General features: G+C 39.9%; 1 protein-coding gene across 1 annotated transcript in view; it reads left to right on the top strand.

The window, feature by feature from the left end:
- Positions 1 to 25,793, top strand: part of LOC126241178 (NKAP family protein CG6066) — a 69,635-nt gene that overhangs the window by 41,064 nt on the left and 2,778 nt on the right. The window contains exons 4-5 of the mRNA XM_049947985.1: positions 4,908 to 5,139; positions 14,905 to 15,113. Coding sequence (XP_049803942.1) covers positions 4,908 to 5,139; positions 14,905 to 15,082 — 410 coding nt within the window. The 3' untranslated portion in view covers positions 15,083 to 15,113. The remainder of the gene's footprint in view (positions 1 to 4,907; positions 5,140 to 14,904; positions 15,114 to 25,793) is intronic.

The following is a 25,793-nucleotide window of genomic DNA, read 5'->3' as shown; positions in this document are numbered from 1 at the left end:
AGCATGGGACCATCAGGATTCGACCATCGATCAATGGAAATGTGTCAGTGCTTTGGGTGAATAAAATTTTTGCTAAAAAACGTCAGTGGCCATCTCCACGAATGCTGTCATCAAGTTTAGTGGCAGCTTGAAATGTGCAGCACACCACGGACAGCCTGTAGACTAGTGGGAGCAATACTATTTCATGGGTGACATTCTCCTGCGCTTGCATGAGACCTATGGTAGTAGTCGAAGACATGCTGACAGCTGTGAAACACCTGCATCACTTCATGCTATATGTATTCTCCAATGGCGATGTCATCTTTCAGCAGTATAATTGCCTATGTCTCAGAGCCAGAGCCTTGATACAGTGGTCTGAGGTGTATTCTAGTGAACTCACATTGGTGTCTCAGCGATCAGGTTCTCCTGATGTAAATCTTACGAAACCCATCTTGGTTGCTATTGGGCCCCATCACTGCGTAAACAAGTCAGCGGTTCGTTATTAATGCAAATGACATGGCCTGTGTATAGACATCTAATGCCACATACCTCCACAAACCTACCAACAAGCTGCCGGATCCTTGATACAGAGAATCAGTGATTTATTTCATTCCAAAGGAGGACAAACAAGTAATTCAGCAGGTGGTTATTATGTCTGTCTTGGCTCATCAGTGTAAGTGCACACACTTTGTGTGTGTTCATGGCACATGAATGACTGCAGCACACATACAACTAATTCTTATTTCAATGTAACTAATTCTCGTATTGTAAAATTTTAATGATTCTCCAGCACATTCTACTTCCTTCACCTACAATCAATTAAATTTTCATAATTCACGTATTATATCCTCAAACATATTCTACTACCAGTACCGTAGTCTGTTGTTGTTGAGAGTTCCAAAGGTAGAAATAGACAATGATTGATTGATAATGGGGAAGGAATACAATAGAAGATGAATGTTTGGCTCTGGGAGATGAAATAGTGATGGCAGCAGAGGATGAAATTGTCAAAAAGACAAAGGTCCTAGTAGAAATCTCTGGATAAGGCTGGAGATATTGAATTAAAATGAAAGTAGAAAATATAAAAATGCATGTCAAGAAGGCAAAAAGGAATACAAACGTCTAAATTGTGGAATTGTCAGAAAATGAAAAATGTCTAAGCAGTAATGGTTAGAGGATGAATACAAGGCTGCAGAAGCATGCATGACTATGGGAAACACAGATGTGGCCTATACCAAATTTAAAGATACCTTTGGAGGAAAGAGAAGTACTTGTATGAATATTGAGAGCTCATATTTATGTGAATCTATCTTTATCTGTATATACTATAAACAATTGAGGACTCAATCTGAGCAGCTGTCTTAGAGGGCTTGCAGATGATGCTGTCATTTATTGTCTAGTAAAGTCATCAGAAGATCAAAACCAACTGCAAAACAATTTAGAAAAGATATCTGTAGGGTGCAAAAAATGGCAATTGACTCTAAATAATGAAAAGTGTGAAGTAATTCATATGAGTGCTAAAAGGAATCCATTAAACTTTGATTACACAATAAATCGATCAGATCTAAAGGCTGGAAATTCAGCTAAATACTTAGGAATTACGATTATGAACAACTTAAATTGCAAAAAATTGTGGAGAAGGTGAACCAAAGGCTGCAATTTATTGGCAGAACTCTTAGAAGATGCAACAGATCTACTGAAGAGACTGCCTACACTACACTTGTCCAACTTCTTGAGGAGTACTGCACAGTGTGGAGTCCTTACCAGATAGGACCAACGGAGAAAATCGAGAAAATTCAAAGAAGAGCAACCCGTTTTGTATTATCAAGATATAGAGGAAAGTGTGTCATGGATGCGAGACAGGATTTGGGGTGGACATCATTAAAACAAAGCTGTTTCTAGTTGTGGCGGGATCTTCTCATGAAATTTCAGTCACCAAATTTCTCCTCCCAGTGTGAAAATATTTTGTTGACGCCATAGGGAGAAACGATCATCATAATAGAAGAAGTGAAATCAGATCTCGCCTGAGAAGATATAGGTGTTCATTTTTTCTGAGTGCTGTTAGAGAATGGAATTATAGAGAACTATTGTGAAGGTGGGTCAATGAATCCTCTGCCAGGTACATAAGTATAATTTGCAGAGTATTAATGTAAATGTAGATGTAGATTAATCAAGGACTATGCAAAGAAGTGAAAGCTGAAAGGTGGAAGGAATATGTAGGGGCTCTACAAGGCAAACAAACTTGGAGAGAATTTTACAGAAAGAGAAGGGGAAGTAAATGAAGATGAAATGGGGGTATGGTATTGTGAGAATAATCTATGGTATTGTGAGAATAATGTGGTGGAGTCTCTTTGGGCTTGCTGTTGGATCCTAAAATCAACGCGATTCAATATTTTGGTGATCCAACTGATCACCATCTTCAGGAGAATATGCTTCTGCTGCTGAGTTCTCAGCAGCAGAAGTAGCATTCTCCTGAAGAATACCGATTTACATTCTGGTCTGACCTGCCGGAGCTGGTGGTCATGTGGGCATGAGGTGTGCTTGCTTGTGTGAATGGATGGTATGTGTTTCTCTTTCTTTTTCTGATGAAGGCTGTGGCTGAAGCTAATGTGTAAGTGTCTTTTAATTGTACCTGTCTGCAACTTAACGTGTTATCATTACAGCAAGGAATTTATGTAATTTAACTTGTTGTCTTTTACGTAACTGTAAAAGTGTACACTGTAGTATAAATAATAACAGTGGGGAAAATGCTCCTATCGGAGTATAAGATAGACTAATATACTCATGATTAAAAGTCTGTGACTGAAAAACAGGGGACCAGCTGCCTCATTCTACCTTCATCAGCACCTATAAAATTTTTCTCAAAAATTTTTGCATTCAAACATGTTCATACTCTTGTTAAGATGCAGTTCATCTTTCATTCCCACGAGCTCCCCTAACTGAAACTTGCTCACACCCACTAGTCCATCACTGTAAGTCGCTCATACCCATCTATTCCCACGTACCCATTCTCTCTCACTCATTCAGCCAAAGTCATTGTCATATCCTTTTGTGTCTCTCTCCAACTGTCACTACACCCTGTCTCACAACTAAAGTCTCCTTCGTTCTGTTGTGATATGTCACAGTCTCTCTCTCTCTCTCTCTCTCTCTCTCTCTCTCTCTCTCTCTCTCTCTTACTGCTACCACCTCATTCATTCATTCCCACTGCTACTGTCTCTTCTCACTGTCACTGTCTCTCTCTTCCTTGCTGTCATTGTCATAGGCTCGATCTCTCATTATCACTGGCTCTCACCCACTTCCACTTTCTCCTTCTCTTTATTCCTGTCCCACTGGCACCATCACCTTCACTCCTTTCCTAGCATTGTTCTATCACTATCAACTAAGTTCCAGTGCCACTGTTTTCTTCTCTTTCTCTCATATTGCCATTATCTCCTTCACTCGCTCTATACCACAGCCACTGTGTACCATCTTCCTACATTTATTACTTTTTCGTCTCTCTCCTGCTGCCACTCTCTCCTTCACTCTCATCATAAAAAAGTATGAATATGTGTGCGTGCAGAATCTGGGAAAATTTTTAAGCGTGCCAAGGAACGTAGAATGAGGCAACTGGTACCCCATTTGTCAGCCGGAGTCTTTTAACAGGATTATATTTGCTATTTCTGTGCTCTGATAGGAGCATTTTTCTGATGCTTCACGTCATTTCCCTGGTAAAGCAGGGAACGTCACTCATGTAGAAGGAACTTATCATCAGTAAAATTTTGATAGTTTACTTATGTGAAACAGAAATAATGCAAAACTAATTTTACACCTCAGCCAGGATTTTACTTGCACAAAAATTTTGCTTTTGCTTCAGTACTGTAACACGGGGTTCCCAGAACCCTTCTGATGATAATGGAGACACTTTAAGAATATTTCTGTGTGCTATGTCACTTTATAAACTATGTTTTTGCCTCACGCATTTGTGTTTTATGTGTAAAAGTAGGGTAACTGTGAACCTCTGTACCTCAGAAGTGGACAAAGACATCAAGTAAATTTTCAATGTTGTTCGAGATTGATGTATTAAGAATACACCTTAAAAATTTCAGCCATTTGCTGCATGGCCATTGTGGAATCTGCAGCATGGTTTTGGTGCGAAAAAATGGTAAAAATGATTAGTTTTGGGGTTCTCTAAGCAGCTGCTCAAGAACTAACAAAGATTTTTGATAAAGAGAAGACGGCACTTGTAGGTAAATGCCTTGCCTCAAACCGGATTTTATGTGTAGAAGTGGGATGAAATTGCATCTCTGAATCAAATAAATATATCATTAGAGTTTTCGAGGCTCTTGGAGATCAGGATCTTAGGAGTATATAGTAAAGATATCAATCACTTGCTGTGCATAGCCATCCTGGAATCTGCAGTTCAGTTTTTCTATTAAAAGGTGCTAAGAATTTTTTTTTCTTTTCTTTTGTGTGGGGGTGGGGGGTTTCTGAACAACTGCCCATGAACTAATGGTGCCTCCAGAGCTGCTTAATGCCCACAATAGACTACATCCAATGCAAGAAGAACCAAATGATTTATTCCATTTGGCTAAGGAGGAAGATTGTGTGATATTCATACTTTGACCCTGTCCTGTAGAATAGTCACACAAACACAATCCTTCTGTTGGGAGTAGAAATGGTCCCAAGCCCCAGGGAAATCCAAAACAGTTGACCTTACCTGTCCATCACCAAGAGAACCCGAGATATGAGCCCCAGAAGAATTCCAAATGTGCAACTTTTTGGAACTTGTTAGGTATAGCATGCTGTCGAATGCATACCGATAGTATGTTTTCAATTTTGGTGCTGCTTCCTTCTCTGGGTGTGTATGTTGGTACTGATTTCAAAAAATTGTGAAATAAAGTGTTTTATTTTATAAATGTTCCATCAGCATACCTTTTTCTCATTTGCAGAAGCAGATGGGTCAGGCAGTGATGATGAAGATGGAATAGTGGGCCCTGTACAGAAACAGCATGTGACCCTGTCACAGAAAGATTATGGTAAAGCCTTGTTACCTGGAGAAGGAGCAGCCATGGCTGCTTATGTTGCTGAAGGCAAACGAATACCTCGTAGAGGAGAAATTGGTCTAACTTCTGATCAGATAGCTTCCTTTGAAGCTGTTGGCTATGTAATGAGTGGTAGCAGGTCTGTATTTTCTAAAGACAGTCTTTTTCTTTCAGAGCTTTTTATTTATTGTCTTTTACATTCAACTATCTAAATCTCAATAGCTCTAAGGAGTACAACATATTTCTAAAAGCAGTTACCATTGGCTAGTTACAATTTGTTTTGAAACATGCCATTATTGATTTTGAAATCATGGCATCTGGAGAGATCTTTTTTGCTGTTTGTTAATAAGTATTAACATGTACTGTTGTTAAAACTCTAGTGACATGGTATATTACTGCAAAACAAGATTTAAGTTACCTAAATTGAAATCAGCATCAATGTTTAGAACATTATAAAAATATAGCTGTGCTTTATCTCTTACCAAATACAATTCCAGATGTTGATGAGCATAATGAGTGTGTGTGAGTTTATAAAAAGCAATAGGATGCAGACTATCTTAGTTCGTACTAGCAGCAGGATTGTTGTAATGCAATTAGAAGTTAAACAAAGTAAATGAGTGGCTGTTCTTTCTCACACATTATAACTCCATTACACTACTTTGTTTTACTGAGGTCATGCAAGATGAAGCAGTTGCACTGGCTTATAGAGTGAATACACACCCTGAAAGAAATTTTGGCAGGTACTATACATCCTTCAAGTGTGCATGAGAGTGTACACTCATGGACATTTAAATATGCTTACCTGTACTAATACATCGCATCCCCTTCCCTTGATGTTGGCTGTGTGGCGTGTTCCCTGACACCAAGGGTATTGTGGATGGGGGGAGAGGGTGGGGGAGAGCTTGATCAGAGGCTATTTAACATCCATCCACATCTCATGGAGATTGGTCAGCACTCAGTGCTGACTGTGAGACACATGTACCTCAAACAGTGGCACCCCAGATATTCTCACTGTGAATGAGGTCACCTGTGGGCCTCACAAGCACCAACATTTCTGTTGTAGTGTACCTCCAACCATTCCGTCATAATTTGTGAGTGATGGGGTGACATATTTTGTTGCTGAGGACCCTGTAGGAGTACAAATGGATACACATAATTCGGCATCGGTACCTGTGCTGCTCTTCATTGAGACACACTGGTAGATGTATCAGGAGTCCTACTTCATCTGATTTAATCATCTCCCACACACTAATAACCTCATCACCTACCTGAGCAGCACTTGATCATCAAGTGAAACACATTCTCGTGTATTTTTTACATATGGGTACTCTACTGCAGGTATGTACTACAACTATCAGTACGGGTGACATTTTCCCTTGTTCCAAGCACCATATTGTGGTAAGCCTTTGCACATGTACCATTTGATGAGTGTTGAGCAGAATGGAGTGTGGAGTGGCGGTTTATGAACTCCATGGAATGGTCACTCTAGATGATATGGCTATGCCAGTCGTCGTCACCCAACATTAAAATGGCTGTCTACCAGTTGTTAGAAACCACCATAGCAAATGGCAATTTCTGTTGTGAATACATTGCTGCCTAACTAGGCATACTTGTGGTACACCTTTGACACAATGGCATGTGAAACCCACTGCTTGCATGGCCTTATTACAATGTTTGTGTTCTTAAACCAGGGGGCTACAACAAAGTGGTTGGATGAAATTAGAATGATTGGATTTTTACATCTGTTCCAGAAGCTTGTCTTAGCTCAAGTGAGCATATTTCAGATGAGCTGCAGTGCTCACTACAATAACAATTGGATTGTTTCCAATCTTGCACAAGAGTAGTGTGCAATAGCAGGATGAGATGTACCTACCCATAGTATGTACACAACAACAGCTTCAGATAACATCTTTTCTTTATGCTGCCACTATCAGAGCCATCAGTCGTTTGACATTCACTTCTGAATAAAAGCCAAAACATTTCTAATGTTATTTGCCTGTGTTCCATTAGGTTGTAGTCACAATCTTTTTCTATACATTGTGATTTAGTAAAAGCTTGCTTGATCTATGTACCATGCACTTATCTCTATAAATGTCCCACATACATCCATTTCATACATATTACGGGTATATCTATGTATTGCATGTTTCTTGATTTGTTTGGTTGTTTTCACAACATATATCTCTTCATTGGTCTTTGAGCAATCCATATTTTTTTAACGATTACTGTATTTAAATTAAATGTCACTTTGCTATGAGTCAAAACTAGTAAAACACATTGATTGTAGACTTTCACTTTCAGAATGTTGGAACCTTCTTTATGTACCCAGTAATTGCAATGTAATGTATGTCAAACCAGTAATACTAAGGAGTGGAAACCAATAAGTAAACACTGTGGATTTGAATATCCAATTCAGTTAATGATTTCACTTTTGTATTCATTATTCCCCCCCCCCCCCCCCCCACCCCCCCACCCCGGACCTTGCCGTTGGTGGGGAGGCTTGCGTGTCTCAGCGGTACAGATAGCCGTACTGTAGGTGCAACCACAATGGAGGGGTATCTGTTGAGAGGCCAGACAAACGTGTGGTTCCTGAAGAGGGGCAGCAGCCTTTTCAGTAGTTGCAGGGGCAACAGTCTGGATGATTGACTGATCTGGCCTTGTAACACTAACCAAATCGACCTTGCTGTGCTGGTACTGCGAATGGCTGAAAGCAAGGGGAAACTATAGCAGTAATTTTTCCCGAGGGCATGCAGCTTTACTGTATGGTTAAATGATGATGGCGTCCTCTTGGGCAAAATAGTCCCCCATTCGGATCTCCGGGTGGGGACTACTCAAGAGGACGTCGTTATCAGGAGATAGAAAACTGGCGTCCTATGGATCGGAGCGTGGAATGTCAGATCCCTTAATCGGGCAGGTAGGTTAGAAAATTTAAAAAGGGAAATGGATAGGTTAAAGTTAGATATAGTGGGAATTAGTAAAGTTCGGTGGCAGGAGGAACAAGACTTCTGGTCAGGTGAATACAAGGTTATAAACACAAAATCAAATAGGGGTAATGCAGGAGTAGGTTTAATAATGAATAGGAAAATAGGAATGCGGGTAAGCTACTACAAACAGCATAGTGAACGCATTATTGTGGCCAAGATAGACACGAAGCCCACGCCAGTGTGCGAATTGCAGGGGGGGATTTCACCCCCTCTGCATCAGACCATCCCCTCCTCTGGTTTTAGTTCATGCGTCCCAACCTGGGATGTTTATTTCCCAAGCACTGGAGTAATATTTTACATATAATTTAAATTTGTGGAGCCGAATACTGAAAGTTTTTAGTAAGTCTTACTATTAATACTATTAATAAAAAAATGGTTCAAATGGCTCTGAGCACTATGGGACTCAACTGCTGTGGTCATTAGTCCCCTAGAACTTAGAACTACTTAAACCTAACTAACCTAAGGACATCACAAACATCCATGCCCGAGGCAGGATTCGAACCTGCGACCATAGCAGTCGCACGGTTCCGGACTGCGAGCCTAGAACTATTAATAGGTTTCAGTTTTCTATCATCAGAATAAGTACAGCTTTTCACAAATGTGCCTCTACTTTTTGAATTCCCCTCGTATACCTGTATGTAGAGGATTTTGTAAATAAGCTTTACCTATAATGTACTTTTAAAGATATGACAAGGGATGGCTTTTCTGATAGTGCATATGCGTGAATAGTGAGTTTCGGCATTAACATCTATTTATAAATAGCTATTTAACCATGCGTAACGCCACGGTCCAGGCTGGTAACATATATAATTCTAATAACCCCCGAAGACATCCCCCCCCCCCCCACTGGTAAAAGTACAAATCGCACCCTGGCCCACGCCCACTACAGTAGTACAAGTTTATATGCCAACTAGCTCTGCAGATGACGAAGAAATTGAAGAAATGTATGATGAAATAAAAGAAATTATTCAGATAGTGAAGGGAGATGAAAATTTAATAGTCATGGGTGACTGGAATTCGTCAGTAGGAAAAGGGAGAGAAGGAAACATAGTAGGTGAATATGGATTGGGGGTAAGAATTTTGCACAGAGCACAACTTAATCATAGCTAACACTTGGTTCAAGAATCATAAAAGAATGTTGTATACATGGAAAAAGCCTGGAGATACTAACAGGTTTCAGATAAATTATATAATGGTAAGCCAGAGATTTAGGAACCAGGTTTTAAATTGTAAGACATTTCCAGGGGCAGATGTGGACTCTGACCACAATCTATTGGTTATGAACTGTAGATTAAAACTGAAGAAACTGCAAAAAGGTGGGAATTTAAGGAGATGGGACCTGGAAAAACTGAGTAACCAGAGGTTGTACAGAGTTTCAGGGAGAGCATAAGGGAACAATTGACAAGAATGGGGGAAAGAAATACAGTGGGAGAAGAATGGGTAGCTTTGAGGGATGAAGTAGTAAAGGCAGCAGAGGATCAAGTAGGTAAAAAGACGAGGGCTAGTAGAAATCCTTGGGTAACAGAAGAAATACTGAATTTAATTGATGAAAGGAGAAAATACAAAAATGCAGTAAATGAAGCAGGCAAAAAGGAATACAAACGTCTCAAAAATGAGATCGACAGGATGTGCAAAATGGCTAAGCAGGGATGGCTAGAGGACAAATGTAAGGATGTAGAGGCTTATCTCACTAGGGGTAAGATAGATAATGCCTACAGGAAGATTAAAGAGACCTTTGGAGATAAGAGAACCCCTTGCATGAACTTCAAGAGCTCCCATGGAAACCCAGTTCTAAGCAAAGAAAGGAAAGCAGAAAGGTGGAAGGAGTATATAGAGGGTCTATACAAGCGCGATGTACTTGAGGACAATATTATGGAAATGGAAGAGGATGTAGATGAAGATGAAATGGGAGATACGATACTGCGTGAAGAGTTTGACAGAGCACTGAAAGACCTGAGTCGAAACAAGGCCCCGGGAGTAGACAACATTCCATTAGAACTACTGACAGCCTTGGGAGAGCCAGTCCTGACTAAACTCTACCGTCTGGTGAGCAAGATGTATGAGACAGGCAAAATACCCTCAGACTTCAAGAAGAATATAATAATTCCAATACCAAAGAAAGCAGGTGTTGACAGGTGTGAAAATTACCGAACTATCAGTTTAATAAGTCACGGGTGCAAAATACTAATGCGAATTCTTTACAGACGAATGGAAAAACTAGTAGAAGCCGACCTCGAGGGAAGATCTGTTTGGATTCCGTAGAAATATTGGAACACGTGAGGCAATAATGACCTTACAACTTATCTTAGAAGCTAGATTAAGGAAAGGCAAACCTACATTGCTAGCATTTGTAGACTTAGAGAAAGCTTTTGACAATGTTGACTGGAATACTCTCTTTCAAATTCTGAAGGTGGCAGGGGTAAAATACAGGGAGCGAAAAGCTATTTACAATTTGTACAGAAACCAGATGGCAGTTATAAGAGTCGAGGGACATCAAAGGGAAGCAGTGGTTGGGAAGGGAGTGAGACAAGGTTGTAGCCTCTCCCCGATGTTATTCAATCTGTATACTGAGCAAGCAGTGAAGGAAACAAGAGAAAAATTTGGAGTAGGTATTAAAATCCATGGAGAAGAAATAAAAACTTTGAGGTTCGCCGATGACATTGTAATTCTGTCAGAGACAGCAAAGGATCTGGAAGAGCAGTTGAACGGAATGGACAGTGTCTTGAAAGGAGGATATAGGATGAACATCAACAAAAGCAAAACAAGGATAATGGAATGTAGTCGAATTAAGTTGGGTGATGCTGAGGGAATTAGATTAGGGAATGAGACAAAGTAGTAAAGGAGTTTTGCTACTTGGGGAGCAAAATAACTGATGATGGTCGAAGCAGAGAGGATATAAAATGTAGACTGGCAATGGCAAAGAAAGCATTTCTGAAGAAGAGAAATTTGTTAACATCGAGTATAGATTTAAGTGTCAGGAAGGCGTTTCTGAAAGTATTTGTATGGAGTGTACCCATGTATGGAAGTGAAACATGGACGATAAATAGTTTGGACAAGAAGAGAATAGAAGCTTTCAAAATGTGGTGCTACAGAAGAATGCTGAAGATTAGATGGGTAGATCACATAACTAATGAAGAGGTATTGAATAGAATTGGGGAGAAGAGGAGTTTGTGGCACAACTTGACTAGAAGAAGGGATTCGTTGGTAGGACATGTTCTGAGGCATCAAGGGATCACAAATTTAGCATTCGAGGGCAGCGTGGAGGGTAAAACTCGTAGAGGGAGACCAAGAGATGAATACACTAAGCAGATTCAGAAGGATGTAGGTTGCAGTAGGTACTGGGAGATGAAGAAGCTTGCACAGGATAGAGTAGCATGGAGAGCTGCATCAAACCAGTCTCAGGACTGAAGATAACAACAACAACAGCAACATTCATTATTTTGATGACTGTTCTAGTGGTCTTACATGTGCTTGCAGCACTTGGTGAAGACAATTTAGTCAGTCAGAAACCTTTTTTCTGCTATTGCTGTTACATCTATAAATGGGAAATATTATTACTGTCCTAAATGGGTGACGCGTCAAAAACTTGGAACTGTAACTTTTCTTATGTAATTTTGTAGGTGAGGCATTGGATATTACTAATTGGGTGTTGCAAATATAAAGTGTGCCATAGTAGACTTCTTGCTTTGGTAACTATTGTCAACGTAATACTAATGGTATCCTATCTCTTTACTATCTACTATCTGCTATGATCTGCTACTATTCTCTTTACTGATGATAAAAGATCTAAATTATTTATTTATTTGTACATGAGGAAGACTGGAAACTCCACAACTAAGTAAAAGAAAGAAAATTCTTGCAACTGGTATGGCAATATTTAAAATCTCAATTATTTCTGTTGCTTGCCAGCTATTGAGTTAGTTGTCTAAGACTAATGTAGGAGAATCTATTGAGTACTGTTGCATGACTTAATTGAATACTGCTGAGTATGTAGATATTGTATGTTTGGGGCACTTCCTTGCTATTGAACTTAGAACGTCTTTGAAAGATTTCAAGTTGTAGTTGAATCTGTTGATTACTAAAGCATCTAATTACTAATCTGAGCACATCGTGACCCCTTATTAAGTCCAAATAAATTATGTCAGATTCAGTTTTTACCTGAACAGACCTAATGTTTTTGTTTGCTGTCCAAATACATATTCAAATCTCATTAACAAAATTTTAAGCTTTGTACCTCTGATTTCAGTCAACTCAGGTATAATTAAGGTGCACATACTTTTTTTGGAAGAGTTCTGTGTTCTATGAAAAATTTGGCACTTGTCATCTATGTTCATGACATTGCTGTTCATCTAATGTGTGATTTGATTCTTTATTTGATTTACGGAGTCATGTGAGTTTATTTGCGGTTCTCACAATTTTGTTAACTAAAAAATCCCCATGGTCACTATACACACTTTCTGCCAATTAATAGGCTAGCCCTGATGTCTAGTGCACACCTGAGCTATTGATGGGAAGCCTAAAATTCTCCATCCTATAGTTCAGCCCAGATCATCCTGAGGACAGTACAGTAGACTGCCACCCATCTTGAAACTGCCAGAATGAGGCTAGTTGTTTCATCATATTTGCCAGTCTCTGGAATAGTGGGTTCAGATTATAAGTGATAAAACAATATGTACAGCTGTCTGCACCCCATCCTTTCTTTTGCTCTCAAGATGGCACTCTACTCGGTGAATAATTCCTCCTGAAATGTATAACAATTACATGCCAGTTCCATTCCCTCCCATGATACTTTTTATCTCTAAGAAAGTACATTAGACATCTAATCTCCCATAATTAGGAGCCCTTTCTTTCCTCTTTTTGGCTTCGAGAGATTAGTTGCTTGAGCAGTAGCTGTTTAGAGGATGTGAAGGGTCACTATCCAGCCCGTTTGACATGTGCTACATTCTGCAAATATCCACCAGACATGGACCTAATCCTCCCATTGGTTGCGAGGTTGAAATATACTCGTGACCTATTCTTCTGTTTTACTTAATTGTGTTGTTGTTGTTGTTGTTCTTCGGTACACGTATCTTGGCACATATGTGGTGTTATCAAATGACCAATTTTTTCTGTACTTTCTACTTCTTTGTCCTATATATCATACACCTGGGTATTCAATCCCTTTTATCATATCGACCATACATAGAAGTAAATTAAAAACAGTTCAGTCTCAAAATATTTTATTCATATTTCTAAGATTTTTCTTACATTCCAATATTTAATATAATAAAGTATGGCTGAAACTGCTTCATCAAATATTAAATGTGTGCACACTGACAGAAAAAAATTTGCAACACCAAAAAATAATTAATGTAGAGTAATGGAATTTTGGGAATACATTTGTCTAGGTAACATATTAAATGTCTTAACACTGCAAGATCACAGGTTAATGTAAGCAAGCTACGCCATTGCTTATGTGAAATGCTGGTACATTAATAACCTGTGTAACTGCCAGAATGTTGTGTGCTAATGTGTACGGATTGTGTTGTACAAGTGCCAGAAGTCATTTTGCAAGATGGAGTTTCATGCCTGTTGCGCTCAGACAATCAATACAGGGATGGTTAATGCTAGTTGTAGATGACGCTGGAGTTGACATCCGATGGTGTCCCATATATGCTCAATTTAAGGCAGAAATGGTGATCGAGCAGGCCAAGGGATCCTGTTGACACACTGTAAAGTATATTGCGGTACAATAGCAGTATGTGGGCAGGCATTATCCTGTTGGAAAACACCCCCTGGAATGCTGTTCATTAATGGCAGCACAATAGATTGAATTACCGGATGACACACAGTTTTGCATTCAGGATGTGTGGGATAATCATGACAGTGCTCCTGCTGTCATACGAAATCATGCCACCGAACATAACTCGAGATGCAGGTCCAGAGTGTCTAGAATGCAGACAGGTAGGTTGCAGGCCCTCAACTGGCTGCCTCCTAACCAACACATGGCCATCACTGACACCGAGGCAGCACCAGCTTTCATCAGAAAATGCAACAGACTTCTGCCCTGCCCTCCAATGAACTCTCACTTGACACCGCCGAAGTTGCAAATGGCAGTGGTTTGGGGTCAGTGGAATGCTTGCTACAGGGCATCTGGCTCGGAGCTGTCCTTGAAGTAACTGATTTGTAGCAGTTTGTTGTGTCACTGGGAGCCAACTGCTCATCAGATTGCTGCTGCAGATTCTGTACAGTGCACCAGAGTCAGTTGCCGAACACAATGGTCTCCCCTCTCGGTAGTGCCACATGGCCATCCAGAGCGTGGTCTTCTTGTGACTATTCATTCCCGTGACAACCACTGCCAGCAATTGTGTACAGTAGCTACACTACTGCGAAGTCTTTCTGCAGTATCGCAGAAGGAACATCCAGTGACTCGTAGCCATTTTACATGACCTCGTTCAAACTTAGTGAGGTATTCATAATGGTATCTTTGTTGCCTTAAAGGCATTTTTATCTAACATCAACTCACCATGTGCAGTCTTAAAGGTAACTAATGCTCATGACCACTACAGCATGTATTTAAAGCAAACCTGAGTTGCATCCACATAGCGGTGCTACTAGCGCCACTCTAATGTGAACGGCACGAAATTTGAATACACTCGTCTTGCAGATGTAGAGACAAGTCTACCAACTTTCGTTTATGTCACACAACTCCTCCTTAGTGTTGCAGTTTCTTTTCCCATCAGTGTATTTCTTCATTTATTGTCCAGATAATACATTTTTATTAATCTGATACATATTTTTCATACCAGTCATGTGTGCCTTGTCTTTCCTCTACCTAGTATAAACTTGTTTTCCTGTGCAGTCTATAGCAAGTCTGAGAAAGTTTTAAAACATTATCTTGTACTGAGCAGTATATGCATTTAACCGTCTTTATATTTCAGACATCGACGTATGGAAGCTGTGCGTATACGTAAGGAGAATCAGATATATTCAGCAGATGAGAAACGAGCACTTGCCATGTTTAGTAAAGAAGAAAGACAGAAACGTGAGAACAGAATCTTAAGTCAGTTTAAAGAAATGGTCAATAACAAGTTAGCCAGTGAGAAAGATAACGGCTAATTATGTACGACAAATAACCTCCTTTAAGCAGGTAAAATTTTATAAAGTTCTTTTGTATTATGTAAATAAATAATTTTTATGTTACTGCCTTATTGGATCTGCTTACAAGTGGATGAAGTATTCAAATAATGAATAAAAATGGAGGAGGAATCACAAGCTTTTGGATCATAAGTAAGGGACGTGGAGATCAGACTACTTGTTAAGAGGACATCTCTTCTCTGTATATGAGCCTGGAATTCGTAATTCAGATTAGATTTTTTTATTTACCATTGACAACCTGAGGTGGAATAGGCATTTTACATTGATAGCATATTACGTTTTCCTTCAATAGTACCGTAAAACTTAGTGAGTATTACATATTCCAAATAGAACCTAGAAATGATAGCAGGAACAATAAATAATTGCAGTGAATGACATCACATAATGAAAACCTTAAAAATTAATGTCAGTTGATTTTATATTCATAAATTCCTTTATATCATCTTACAGGTATTGAACTGCGTACAGTGGGTCTTTTCAAATTTTAATGACAGTGAATTAGCTTTATACCGTTTATTAATGTCAGTGAAAACTTGATTAGCACCCATTTCTGTATCTGTACTTGACTTGGTATTTCTTGCAATGTCTGTATAATGTGCAAACAAAACAAACTTAGCATCTGGCAATGTAACAGACAAGAGGTCACTAATGTACACAATAGAAAGCAATGGATCCAAGATGGAACCCTGAGGAACACCACATATTATAAATTTCTAATCAGATGAAGACTGAGTGCGTACTCCATAGATCTTTCGCAACAACATTCTTTGTTTCCTGTTAGTTAGGTAAGACTCAAACCATTTCACAGCACTGTTGGTGACACCATAATATTCTTACTCAAGAGAATGCTGTGATTCACACAGTCAAAGGCTTTCGACAAGTCACAGTAAATGCCACTAGCCTCTAAATTGTTACCTAATTAATTAAGTACATTCTCACTGTACGTGTAAATAGCCTTCTCTATATTGGAAGCTGTAAGGAACCCAAACTGTTACTTGGACAACAATATATTATTTGCAGTCACATGCTTCTTCTTAGAAGATGCTTGAATACAACCTTTTCATTTTTTTTAAGCCAGCAAAAGTGAAATTTCTAACTTTATACTAACTCACAACTACTTGTCCTTGGAAGGGAAGGTGTACAGACAAATCCATGGTACAGGCATGGGCACCCACCTGGCACCCTCGTATGTAAAGCTGTTTATGGGCCATCTAGAGGAGACTTTCCTAGCCTCTCAAAACCTTAGACCCCTAGTGCGGTTCAGGTTCAGTGATGGCATCTTCATGATCTGGACTCAGGGCCAATATGCCCTGCCTTCATTCCTAAGCACCTTATCTCCCGTCCGCTTCATCTGGTCCTCTTCGACCCAGTGTGCTACCTTAATGGATGTTGACCTCATCTCTGATGGCTCCATCCACATCTTGGTCCACATTAAACCCACAAACAATACCTGCATTTTGATAACTGTCATCACTTCTACACCAAAAAATCCCTTCCATACAGTCTGGCCAACTTGGGATGACGTATCTACAGTGACAAAGAACTCCCTTGCCCAGTATGCTGTGTGTGACACCAAGACCTTCACAGACAGGCACTACCCCCCCCCCCCCCAGACCTAGTCAGCAAACAGATCTCCCATACCATTTCCCTTCACACCTACAATTCTCCCACCACCCCCAAGAACCAGCCACAAAGGAGTGCCCACTTTTTGGGCCAATGCCATCCTGGATGGAACAACTGAAGCACATCCTTTGCCAGGGCTTCGATTACCTATCATCGTGCCCTGAAATGAGGGACATCCAACCAGAGACCCTTCCCACCCCTCCTAAAGTGGTGTTCCATCACCCACCCAACCTCCACATCATCTTCATCTATTGCTATGCCATTCCTAATCCCAACCCCTTGCTACAAGGACCATATCCTTGTAGAAGACCCAAGTGCAAGATCTGCCCAATCCACCCACACAGGACTTTCTATTCCAGTCCCATTATAGGCTTATTCTACACCATCAGATGCCGGGCCACATGCGAAAGCTACCATGTCAGGTACCAGCTCTGTTGCAATCATTGCATAGCTTTTTATGTTGTGACTACCAGTCAACTGTCCACCAGGATGAATGGCCACTGCCAAACTGTGGCCCAGCAATGTAGACCACCTTGTGGCACAAAATGCAACTTAACATAAAACACTTGATTGTAATGGCTGCTTCACTACCTGAGCCATCTGGAGCCTCCCCTCCACCATCATCTTCTCAGATGGGAGTTACAGTTACAACACATTCTCCTCTCCTGAAATTATACTGGCCTCAACCTATAGTAACATACTGTCCCCACATCCTCCACCTAGTTTCCATTCCCTCTGTCCTGTCATCTCCTCCCTGTTCTTGTCTCCCAGCCTCTTTGTGTGCCATGCTCTTCCATCACACCCACCCATCTTTCCTAACTTCCCTCCTTTCTCGCTCCGTTCCACCTCCAACTCCCTGCCCTGCAGCCTCCTGGCACTGTGCCTGTTGGCAATCTAGTCACTGCACGCTCTGCCAGAAAAGCGTCCTCTTCTCTCCTCCCAACTTTACACCACTATCCCTTCTCCTAGCAAAAGGACTGGTGAGATTTAGGAAAAGGGGTAGAGTTCAGAAAAATCACCCAGAACCACGGTGGCTTTTCTGGACTCTACTCCTTTTCCTAAACCTTCGCAGTCCTTTTCCTTCACCCCTATTCCTTCCCCTTCAACCCTTCTGCCAGATGTCACTTGGTGAGCAGATTTTTAATCTATCCAATTACATTAAGTAAAAAATTATTTTATATGGCTGCATGCTGGCCATTTACGGCTTTGTTAAAGACTAATTTTATTTACTCAAGAACTTCTCTGTGGTATATAAAGAGTTGTTTAGGACAAATCTCTTTAATCTTCATTTGAAAACATTTTTGCTGTTTGGCATACATTTTAATTTCATGCTTAGTTTGTCAATGAGTTTATAGCTGCTTATTTCACCCCTTCTGTAACAAAGTTAGATTCATTAAAGAATAATGCAGCTCATTTTTGCTTCTGGTGTTGTATATGTGAATATCTCTGTTAGTCTTAAACTTGAATTGTTGGTAATATATTTCATAAGTAAACAAATGCACTGTGAAACTTGGTTAATATTGCCAGCTGCTTAGAGAGATACCTGCAACATGTACTTGTGTGAACATCACTCATAATTCTAATTACTGTCATTTGTGCAGTGAATGTTTTTTGCGTAAGTGAGGAGTTAACCCAGAATATTATCCAATAAAACATAAATGATTGAAGATAAGCAAAATATGTTAACTTATTGACTTCTGCATCCCCAAAGTTGGCAATCACTTTTGTGGAAAAAGTAGCTGAACCTAAACTTTCTGCCAGTCGACTATATGATTTTTTCAAGTTTAAGTGTTCATGAATATGCACACCTAAGAACATATAATTGTGTATCCTGTTTATTATTTCTTGTTGGTGCACTAGCTTAATATGAGATGCAATACTGTTGACAGTACAAAACTAGGTGAACTGTCCCCCCCCCCGACCCCCCACCCCCCACCCCCAAATCCCGTGCAGATGATGGGGTGTCGCTCTTTGTATTACTCAAAAGCCCAGGGAAACTTTCTGCATTCAGTATCTTAAATAAGAACTAAACCAGGCCTTTGTTGAACTATGTATTCCATAGAAACTTAACGTGTCTAATAGAATATTATGACTGACAGAATAAAATGCTTTCAATAAGTCACAGAAGATGTGAATTGGGGATACAGAGCGATTCAGAAAGAAAGAACAGGTTTACATATGGTAGTCCATTTCATTCCACTCACAAATCAAAAGGTCCCTATTTACTGAATCGGCAGCTTCAACAATTCTATTTCCGAGTTCTTGAAGAGCAGCTGCCATATGTGGGGCAAAGAAGACTCTGTCTTTTCTGTACCCCCACAGGAGGAAAAAAAAATAAAAAAAAAGGGGGGGGGGGAAGTACGAGGTCTGGTGACAGGAAGGCCAAATACAGTTGCTGTCCAACTCTTCCAGTCCAATATTGTGGGATGGTGTTGTTAAGATAATGCCGCATATCAAGGTGAAAGTGAGGCGGGGCACCATCAGGCATAGATTCATTGGAATCTTGGTGAAGTTGAGGAAACAAGCAATTTTGCAGCATGTCCAGGTATGACATTCCTGTCACAGTTAGCTCCACAAAAGAGAAAGGTCCATAAACTTTGTGAACAGAAATGGCACAAAACACATTTAGTTTTAGTGAGACTCTTTCATGTTCGACAATGATGCCAGGAATTTGTGACTCCAAAATTCTTACATTACGGCTTCTTCATCTCATAGTAGCTTCTTCTTCTTCTTCTCCCTTTTTTTTTTTTTTTAGTGCACAAAACTGCTACGCTCATAAGCACCTATTCTGTGGCTTAGGGAAGGATGAAAAACAGAATGTTAAATCAGCAGCAATGGTTCCCTTAGCTAATCTGCAGAGCATTTTATTTCGTCGTGTTGCTCTTTTATGGCACACACATTCGTCTATCCTTACCAGTAATAAAATATGGGACATAAAACCTCTTCCCTGTGCTTGGACCTCTTCCTCCTGGCCTCATCATCAGGAGGAGGTAACTTTAACTAGGCTCCAGATAGAGCGCTGTCTTTTTAGCCATCGACATCTTTTAAGTGGAAATCCTCCCCTGCTTTGTCCCCGCTGCTCTCAACCATGGATGGTGAGACACCTTGACTTCAGTGCCCCTGTGTAAATAAATGTGGCATCCTCCATTTATGCGCATAGAACAGCTAATGTCCAGTGATAAACTACAGGGAGCGGGGGGGGGGGGGGGGGGGTGAGGGGGGGGGGACTATCCTTGGGAAGCTGAGAAAGGTCATGGAGCAGGCAGGTCTGGGGATGAAGCCAAGGTTGTGCCTCACCCCCATTTATCAAGAAAGTTTTAGGAAAGTGGAAGGGAAGAGAATGTAGCAGTTGATGGAAGCAGACTCCCAGTGGTAGTAGAGAGGAAGGGTGGCCTACATACCCTAATTCCAAGGAGGCAAAAAAAGGGCATGAGTCGGATGAGCAGGCATGGAAGACAGATGACTAGAGTAATGACTCAGTAGGACAGCTCGCCAGTTGGACAGTGGAGTTCAGCAGTCTCAGCATAAAGGCTCTCCGCGGGACTGGTGTAAAAATCTCCAGACGTTAAACGTCTCAGAGTAGCACTCACAACCTACATCCTCAATTATTTGCTGACTGTATTTCAATCTCTGTCTTCCTATACAGTTTTTGTCCTCTACAGATCCCTGTAACATCAAGGATGTCTTTCCCTGATGCCTTAACAGATGTCCTATCATCCTGTCCCTTCTCCTTGTCAATGTTTTCCACATATTCCTTTCCTCTCTAATTCTGTGTAGGACCACCTCATTTCTTACCTTATCAGTCTACCCAATTTTCAACATTCGTCTGTAGCACCACATATCAAATACTTCAATTCTTTTTTGTTCCAGATTTCCCACAGTCCATTTTTCACTAACGTACAATGCTGTGCTCCAAACATACATTCTCAGAAATTTCTTCCTCAAATTAAGGCCTATGTTTGATATTGTAGACCTATTTTGGCCAGGAATGCCCTTTTTGCCAGTGCTAGTATGCTTCTGATGTCCTCCTTGCTCCATCTGTCATGGGTTATTTTGCTGCCTAGGTAGTAGAATTCCTTAACTTCATCTACTTCTTGACCATCAATCCTGATGTTAAGTTTCTCGCTGTTGTTATTTCTGCTACTTCTCAATACTTTTGCCTTTCTTCGATTTTCTCTCTGTCCATTTTCTGTACTCATTTGAAACAGTTGTCCCTTTCTGTAGCACAGCCAATCCATTGATGTGGCAGCTCTGTGTGGGGTGGAGCCCCATCCTGCTGAAAGATAAACGGAGAGTCTGATCGCATTTGAGGCATCAGCCATTGCTGCAACATGTCTTAGTAGGCATATCCAGTGACAGTGCTCTCGGCGAAGAAGAATGGCCCGTACAGTTTTCGACGTGACAAGGCACAAAAAACATTTACCTTCGAGGAATCACACTCAAATTCAATGCATGTGTGTGGATGATTTGTACCCCAGTTTCAACAATTATGCCTGTTCACTTTCCAATTAGTGTGAAAAGTGGCTTCATCGCTAAAAATTAAGCTATCAACAATGCCATCCCCATCCTCATTCAGTTGTTGCAACTGCGAACAAAACTCAAATCACTTGTCTTTGTCGTCGTCATTGAGCTTCTGTACTAGCTCCAATTTGAATGGTTTCATAGACAGCTTCTGTCGCAGGATTTTCCACACTGTCATTGGAGCCATTTCGAGTTCACGGGATGCACGACGCACCGATTTCTTTGGACTCCTTATGAATGTCCCTTGTACGCACTCCACATTCACTTCACTCACACTGGGATGTCTCCTCCTCTTTGCCGGGCCCAAGCAACCTGTCGTAACAAGTTTGTTGTGCCAGTGCTAAATGGTCTTCCTTGTTAATAGCTTCTGGTTCTAAACATCCATTGACCAGCTGTAGCACACTTGTTTTTGTCGAACTCCAACATACAGAAAGCTCGTTCCGCACCTGAACTCGCCATGTTTGTGACTAGCGCTGACTATCGGCAAATTAGCAAACTACACTGCGGCAGTATACATGGGAGGGGGAAAAAAAAAAAAAAAAAAAAAAAAAAAAAAAAAAAAAAAAAAAAAAAACCTTTTCAGAGTTTCTCTTCAAAATAACATACGTATTGTTGTACAGATGGATAATAGCACTTTATGAGTTGTTCCCAACTCTGTTCAAATGGCTCTAAAGAACTATGGGACTTAACATCTGAGCTCATACGTCCCATAAACTTAGAACTACTTAAACCTAACTAACCTAAGGACATCACACACATCCGTGCCTGAGGCAGGATTCAAACCTGCGACCGTAGCAGCAGCGCGGTTCCGGACTGAAGCGCCTAGAACCGCTTGGCCACCATGGCTGACCCCCAACTCTGTTTTCAGTATTGTGGCTAACATACAAAAAATTAGCAGCATTGCATAACATGATTTCATTATATTAAATGATTTCATTATATAATAATTAGAACAGAAAACAATAATTTCAAGACATTCATAACAATTAAAGAATTTCTATAGGTTTGATGTTTCATAATAATTTACATTTTATATCATCCACAAGGTAGAGATTACTGGTACTGACATTATAATTGTCTTGTTAAATTGGAATCTGGATGGTAACTTGCCCATAAACTAAGAATTGTGGTATCAGTCGGTACAATATACTTCCTATACTGGTTTGTTACATATCACTGCCTGTCAGTGATTCCACACTTCTACTGTTATGTGAGTGGTCTCCTTTATTCCCAAATTATTTACAAAAAGATAAGTACAGAACTTCCACTGCTCTTACCCTCAGAAAAGTACAAAATAACAAGTACTTTTTGAGCAATGTAACTTTTTTGCCAATTACCTTGCAGATGACATACTGTCTAAAGCAGAAAATGTGTAACAGCAGGCAACCCCGTATAATCAAGCCTTAAAATGAGTACAGTGTAAGGGCATATATTATAGTTTTAAGTATGAAATAGGAAAATAACAAAAAGGTTTAGAAAAATCTACTGCTCTCACCCTGATGAGGGTGATTATGCATAATAATATGAACTCCACAAGTCACTGAAGGCATCTGGGAGCCATGCTGATCAATTATAATTTTAGTGCTGCCCACAGTATGTGGAGATTGGTCATAGTTGGACCCAAAGTGTACATATCTCATTCGGTGGTGTTCCAGATATGCCCAGTAGGAGTGAGAATGGGTTACTTTGGTTGGTTGGTTGGTTGGTTTGGGGAAGGAGACCAGACAGCGAGGTCATCGGTCTCATTGGATTAGGGAAGGATGGGGAAGGAAGTCGGCCGTGCCCTTTCGAAGGAACCATCCCGGCATTTGCCTGGAGCGATTTAGGGAAATCACGGAAAACCTAAATCAGGATGGCCGGACGGGGGATTGAACCGTCGTCCTCCCGAATGCGAGTCCAGTGTCTACCCACTGCGCCACCTCGCTCGGTAATGGGTTACTTGGAAGGCCACACAAGCACTCTCGCTTCTGTGGAGTGTTCCTCAATTCTTTCTGTCATATTTTACAGTGATGCAGGTGGTGTACTGAAAGTACAAGTCACCTGTGAAGATGCTGTCACTGAACAACATCCACATGGTTGGTTCCTGTACAATTATAAAGGTGTTTTGTTTCAATAAATGTTTTGTTATCTTTAAAAACTTGAAATTTGTTCATTGCTCATTTTTGGCATTGTAATAAACAAGAGGATACACTATGAGGAAACACAATAACAATGAGAATTGTGAACAGAATGTGATAAAGACTTAACTCTATTGACTACATTTTGTTGTTGTTGTGGTCTTCAGTCCTGAGACTGGTTTGATGCAGCTCTCCATGCTACTCTATCCTGTGCAAGCTTCTTCATCTCCCAGTACCTACTGCAACCTACATCCTTCTGAATCTGCTTAGTGTATTCATCTCTTGGTCTCCCTCTACGAGTTTTACCCTCCACGCTGCCCTCCAATGCTAAATTTGTGATCCCTTGATGCCTCAAAACATGTCCTACCAACCGATCCCTTCTTCTAGTCAAGTTGTGCCACAAACTTCTCTTCTCCCCAATCCTATTCAATACCTCCTCATTAGCTACGTGATCTACCCACCTTATCTTCAGCATTCTTCTGTAGCACCACATTTCGAAAGCTTCTATTCTCTTCTTGTCCAAACTGGTTATCGTCCATGTTTCACTTCCATACATGGCTACACTCCATACGACTTCCTGACACTTAAATCTATACTCGATGTTAACAAATTTCTCTTCTTCAGAAACAATTTCCTTGCCATTGCCAGTCTACATTTTATATCCTCTCTACTTCGACCATCATCAGTTATTTTACTCCCTAAATAGCATTTCAACAGTATTTACTTTGTGCTCACATACTTACCTGGGCATTTCTTTGAATGTACTGTATGTTGCTCAAGTAAGAGATGAACTACTGTAATTCACAGTTTATGACTTCTCAGACAAAGAGAAGAAAACTACAACTGTTTGTGCCTGTGTACTGTTGCGTATTAGTGAATGTCCAACTCAAGACCATTAACAGGATGTGGAAAAGATATGATATTTCTGTTGACAATTTTTAGAAATATTAACAGTTTTGTCAGGCAAGTCTTACAGTTTTTGTTGGGTGTGATGGCTACTTTGCTTTTATTTCAGTGTGATTATTAGGTTCAATTTGTGTACACATACAACAATCATAGTAGTTGCAGTAATGTTTTTCTCCAGAAACTATTCATACAAAAGCTAACCTACTGCTAAAACTAGTTATTGACTTTTGATTGTGAGTAATATTTCCTATTGAATTAATGACAAGTGGGAAGATATTTGACTAACACAGCCATGAATTATACCAGAAATTTGAGTTCAATTAAAACAAATGTTGCAGACTTTGGGAACAAAATTATTGAAAAGTAGTGTAGTTTGAAGTTACTGAACTGCAGTTTCAAGTCAATATTTTAATAAAATTGTGTCTGCAACCTTTAAATATAGTGGAAGTCTGATATACTGCAGATTTTTATGTAACACGGTGGCCTTAGTACAATCTGCATGTAGCATTTCTGTACTATTATCTAGCATTTCTATAGTATCATATGTACCTGCAACCTTCAAGCTCTGAAAATAGTAATTGGAAGGCTACTTTTGGTTTGTCTTAGTATCATTACATTATGACTGTAGTTGGACGCAAACCTGAATGCACATCTCACGAATAACACTGTGAAACATACTAGAAAGTGAACACACAACAATGCTTGATAATTACCGAAGTGAGCACAACCATGATTCCCATCATGCATTATTCTGCATCCTTGTTACGGGGTTGAGAAAAATCCGGGTATTAAAAAAAGCGGATAAAATTGGGTTTTTATGGATTTTTTATATTTTTTTCATATTGACAATTAATTAGCTCAATTTGAATTCCTATCACTAATTTATTCAAAATGGTAAGCCATTCTTATGCCTACTTCATTAGAGACTCATTTCTTGCTCTACCAGAACTGCATCCATTGAGAAATTCTTCTTTGCCTAAGAGCAAGAGCTTGTTTGATCAAAATTAAGAAATAATTTGGAAGAGAAAAGACCCAAGAAATTAGTGAAGATCTATAAATTTCTGCATGCTTCCAAAAAGTAGTAAATTGCACTTTACAGTCATTACAGTTCCACATAAAGTTAACTTTGTTCTGGAAATGTAAATGTTATTGAGCTCTGTGTGTCTTATATTGCAAAAGTTAATACACAATATTAATCAAATAAATTCTTGTGACAGTAAATGTTACCTTCAGTACATATGATGGCTCTCTTTTTTTGTGTAAGGCTAACTATGTTGCATTTTGTGTATTAATTTAATTTTTTTAATTACATATTTTTTGGCATTTTTTAGCTTCCGTTATGTGAGAGATAAATTAAAAAGTACTGAGTGTGTTCTAAGTGGTGATACAAAAGCAAGTCCAGCATGTGAGTGTCACGCACCTGAAGGAACAACAAGGAGATGGATGAAAGATGAAAATAAAATAAGGACTTTTGTAGCTAGAGTTGAAAGTAGTGTGAGAATGGA

Source organism: Schistocerca nitens, chromosome 1 (genome assembly GCF_023898315.1).
Source record: "Schistocerca nitens isolate TAMUIC-IGC-003100 chromosome 1, iqSchNite1.1, whole genome shotgun sequence".
Taxonomy (NCBI): Eukaryota; Metazoa; Arthropoda; class Insecta; order Orthoptera; family Acrididae; genus Schistocerca; species Schistocerca nitens.
The sequence above is the reverse complement of the archived record's forward strand: the minus strand, read 5'-3'. Positions and strand labels throughout refer to the sequence as shown.